The sequence below is a fragment of the Cupressus sempervirens genome, chromosome 8 (assembly GCF_028749045.1).
Source record: "Cupressus sempervirens isolate cs-2001-9-10 chromosome 8, ASM2874904v1, whole genome shotgun sequence".
NCBI lineage: Eukaryota > Viridiplantae > Streptophyta > Pinopsida > Cupressales > Cupressaceae > Cupressus > Cupressus sempervirens.
The window spans coordinates 224,419,436-224,423,845 of NC_143125.1; the positions used below are offsets into that span (position 1 = coordinate 224,419,436).

The 4,410-nt window shown below is 36.1% G+C and overlaps 1 protein-coding gene across 1 annotated transcript; it reads right to left on the minus strand.

Moving 5' to 3' along the window:
* Positions 1 to 2,032: 2,032 nt before the first annotated feature.
* LOC149542300 (uncharacterized) lies at positions 2,033 to 2,740 on the minus strand. The gene is made up of 2 exons (XM_089795714.1): positions 2,192 to 2,740; positions 2,033 to 2,104 (listed from the first exon to the last, which is right to left on the minus strand). Exons 1-2 carry the CDS (start codon positions 2,738 to 2,740, stop codon positions 2,033 to 2,035), a joined length of 621 nt encoding a protein of 206 aa, XP_089651840.1.
* Between the last annotated feature and the right edge of the window lie 1,670 nt (positions 2,741 to 4,410).

Sequence of the window (4,410 nt, forward strand, 5' to 3'; positions counted from 1 at the left end):
CTTAGGACTCATGCACTACTTTCTAGGCATGGAGGTGTGGTAGATAGATGGAGAGATTTTCCTTGGTCAAGGGAAACATTGTATTGAAATCTTGAAGAGATTTGGGATGGAGGATTGAAAAGCCATGTCTACACCCATGATCATGAATTGGAGGAAGGTAGATACATCTAAGGAGAAGGATGTAGATCCCATCTTATATAGACAATTGATTGGTTCACTTATGTACTTGGTCAACAATAGACCAGATATTGTATTTGCAATGAACTTAGTTAGTTCATGGTTGAACCAAAGAAAGTGCATTGGACAATGACCAAGCATGTATTGTGATACTTGCATGGTACAAATGAGTATGGGATCAGATATGTTCGAGGTGAAGGTATTAGGTTGATGGGTTATACTAATGTAGATTGGATAGGAAGTACAATGGACAAAAGGAGCTCTTTAGGGTGTTGTTTTAGTTTGGGATTAGGAGTTGTATCTTGGTTTAGTAGGAAGTAGAAATTTGTGGCTCTAAGTTCAACAAAAGCAGAATACATAGCAGCTAGCATGGTGACATGTGAAGCTATATGGCTTTGCAAGTTGTTAGTAGTCTTGTTTGGTTAGAAGGTTCAGACTACAATGATACACTGTGACAATTAGAGTTGCATCAAGTTGTATGAGAATCCAATTTTTCATGATAGGTCCAAACATGTAGACATTAGATATCACTTCATCAAAGATTGTGTATAATGGGGGTTTATTTAGCTACAGTACATACCTATAGATCAGTAGGTAGCAGACATTCTGACTAAGGCATTGGGGAAAGTGAAATTCATCTTCTTTATATATAAGTTTGATGTCATGCAAAACAGCATCCTCCCTAAGAGGGAGTGTTAATTTAGATAGCTTGGACAGTTGTTCATCCATATGTGATTAATTGGCAAATAATTGTTAGAGTTATGATCAAATATTTGTTAATTAATTGACTCCTTCTAGAAGCCACTAGTAACCTATTGGTAAGGTTGTTTTAATTGAGAAGCAACTAGAAACTTCTTGTTTAGAAAGCAACTAAAAATTTTTTGGTCAGGTTGTCTTGATCAAGAAGCAATTAGAAACCTCTTGGTTACATAGTATAAAAATGGGTCAAGGGAGGCATTTGGAGAACCGAACAGAATAGGACAGAGAACTGCAAGAGTTGTAGAAACATTTATAGTGCTAGCAAATGAGTTTGCAGTGATAACAAAGAGTCTTGTAGTGTTAACAAGAGTGCAGTGATAGCATTGGCGATAACAGTGGGGAATATCAATAGGAGAAATTAGGAGGTTGTCTGAATTCTGCTAGTGAGAGGCAAGGAATTTTGTATCTCTTGATTTGCTAAAGTTAATAAATTTTCCATCTGTAGAACTATTTTTCCCTTAGGGGTTTTACCAGGGACAATTTGTCTGAAAATATTGTGTTATTTGTGTTTAGAATTTCTTTCTGTATTTTATTGGTGAAGTTGCAGTTGTGTTATTTTTTGATATTAGCGGTGAATTATTTTCTCGGTAGTTTAATAACCATTTATTATAGGAGATTAATACTCAGTGACTACAATGGTGTTAATTTTCACAGCTATTATAGCAACTACAGTGATATGTATTACAAACAATTTATTGCCTAGTGAATCAGAAATTTTATGGTTGAATGCTAGATACAAGCACCACATAACCAAAAAAATGGCTGGCATTGAATACAGGATAATGTAATACACATATACTAGTGCCAAACAAATTATATGGAAACATTCAATCCGATTTAGCTAATCTCTCAAAAAATAGGCAACATCAAATATATTAAATTCTCTCCAAATCTCTTTTATGCACAAACCGAAACAAGGAATATAGTGATTCACATCTCCACCGCTTTTCTTTTATGGAAGGTTCAGACTTGTGAGACAACCCTGCGAGACACGAAACCTGTGAGCTACAAACCATCAAAAGCCTATGAGCGGAGAAACACCTGTACAAAAACAAGTGAAAAATATAAACCCTACCCTAACCCCCTTGCTAAAGTGTCAACGGTGGGATTCTAGGCGACTGGATTTTACTACACGACGTACAGAACACACCGGAATGTTGTGACATTCCTGAAAAGATTGTCAAACCGTAGTGATCAAAACATTGCCTTCAAATTAATTATACGCACGTTATGCAATTATCTTTTTGTAGCCAACACATTCTTGAGCGAGAGCTCGTTCCACAGTTTCTACAGGGAAGTTGAGTTGTGTTCCAGCGCCTCTCATTTTAAGAGCCGCTTTGTCGTACGCCATCGCCGCCTCCTCCGCCGTCACAAACGTCCCAAGCCAAATACGTGCACCGTTTCTCTTCGTATCTCGAATTTCTGCCGCGTATTTCCCCCACGGCCGTCTCCGTACACCTCTGTACCTCTTCTGTACCGGAGCCGCAGTCACACGTGCACCTGGACGCGGCTTTCTTGCGATGTCGCCCTGGCCAATATTTCCCTCCTCCGGCTGATAATTATTCACTTTGATTAGGTCAAAAGCTTCGCAGTTGAGAGACAGCCATCGGCTGAGACTCACAAGCCTTTCTATAACATCATTGCAGCCTGACTCATTCAGTGTCTTCTTACAGTTGCCATCATATTCACTGGTGCCCATATCCGTCTCAACGTGTAGTTGTGGAAGTGGGAAAGGGTTTTCCCATGCAACGAATGTGGCCCATACGTTCTCCAAAATCATGGAGGATGATCCCGAGCTTTCCATTGTCAACATTCTTGTTTACAGCTGGATATAGGACTCATAAGGATGGAGAAGGACGTTTTATAGGAGGAGATTCATTGGATGTGATCTTCTCCTTCCTTGACGAGGTACTCTTAGAGGCTAAGCAATTCAAAAGATTTACCCGTACTTGATGTACAAAACAACAAAAATGCCAGTTAACAAATCCCCACTACCTATTCAATGATGTGAAAAGCAACGTAAGTTGTAGTAATCTCTTGAGGAAGCAAACCTCAATTTTCAAGCGAAATTAGTTGTCGTTTGTTAGGCTGCTATATAATATCTATTAGAGCACTTGTTCGATGAGCACAATGGAGAGGAATATCCTTTTTATATATTAACTTATGATTGAAGGGTAAAAACCTCTGCCACGTTAGTATGCCGTTGACTAAGAAATGGCGGTAAGCAAGCTAATGATAATAAGTTGAGCCACTCGAAACCAAACACCTCATCTTTTCAGCTTCATTAATCTGGTCTTGAATTATTATCAATATATGTTAAAGAGAATGATGGCTTGTAAAAACGGTGGACCATGTAGATGGAATCAATTGCATAGGTGTCGTAGATTGATGGACCATACTACAATTGCTCCGCGTAACCACAAAGATTGAGGTCGATATTGAGGTAAAAGAAAATACGTTCTCCTAATGTTAATACTAGCACCACCTGAAGTAGGTGCTAGGTTATGCGGGAGTAGCTTACGGCCACCCTTAGAACGTCAGACATTAACGAGGAAATGTCGAAGCTTGGAAAACATAAGGCAGTTTTGATTATTTAATACTTTTAGTCGGAGAATGAAGCTTAGTGTGTGACCTTTAAGTTATTCGAGTTTACATGGACAAGAAAAAGTCTGTGACAAGACTTGTTAATTTGAATTTAATAATAAAACTAAAAATTAAAATACTATTCTATTTTTTTTTTAATTAATTATTAAGATTTTTATAGGTTCTATGATGTATGAGAGGCAATTCTGATTAGCCTATACGGAAAAGTGGTAAGCTTATATAAGATGTTTGTATAACTATTATTTTGCTGAAAATTGTGAGCATTATACTAAGTGAGGATTTTGTAGATATATTATTCTATATTTTGAAAATAATGTAGAATTTTTCATTAATGGACAAAAAGTTTGTTAATGCTTCATAACTCAACAATTGAAAACACACATAAGAGAAAATTGAAGACAATTTAATCTATAACATATTTTTGATTTGCAGTAAAGAATTAGTCAAAGCAAAGAAAGGGTTAAAAGAAAAAGAAACTCTTTCAACAACCATTGAACCCCGAAATGAAATTAGTAAATATAAAAGATTTTCATAGTAACTTCTTGCTAATATAAGTAGCATCACTTATATTTGTTAAAAGTGTTTTGTGGTGTCATAGATATTCTAGGTGTTTATTTTTAGATTAAAATATCAATCACTTAAGCTTTTAAAACCAATTCAAATTAAACGAATTTAATTAATATATGTCCAAATTTTGAAAGTACAAACTACAACATAACAATAATCAATCAACACTCATCTTCTACATCATCTAGAGATAGCTTTTAAACAATAGTGTCAATACTATGTATTGAAATCTGTTGTTACATTTCAAGCACCTTTCAAACCAAGTGGAGAGAAAAATAAATCATCTTATGTGAACAAAAAAAC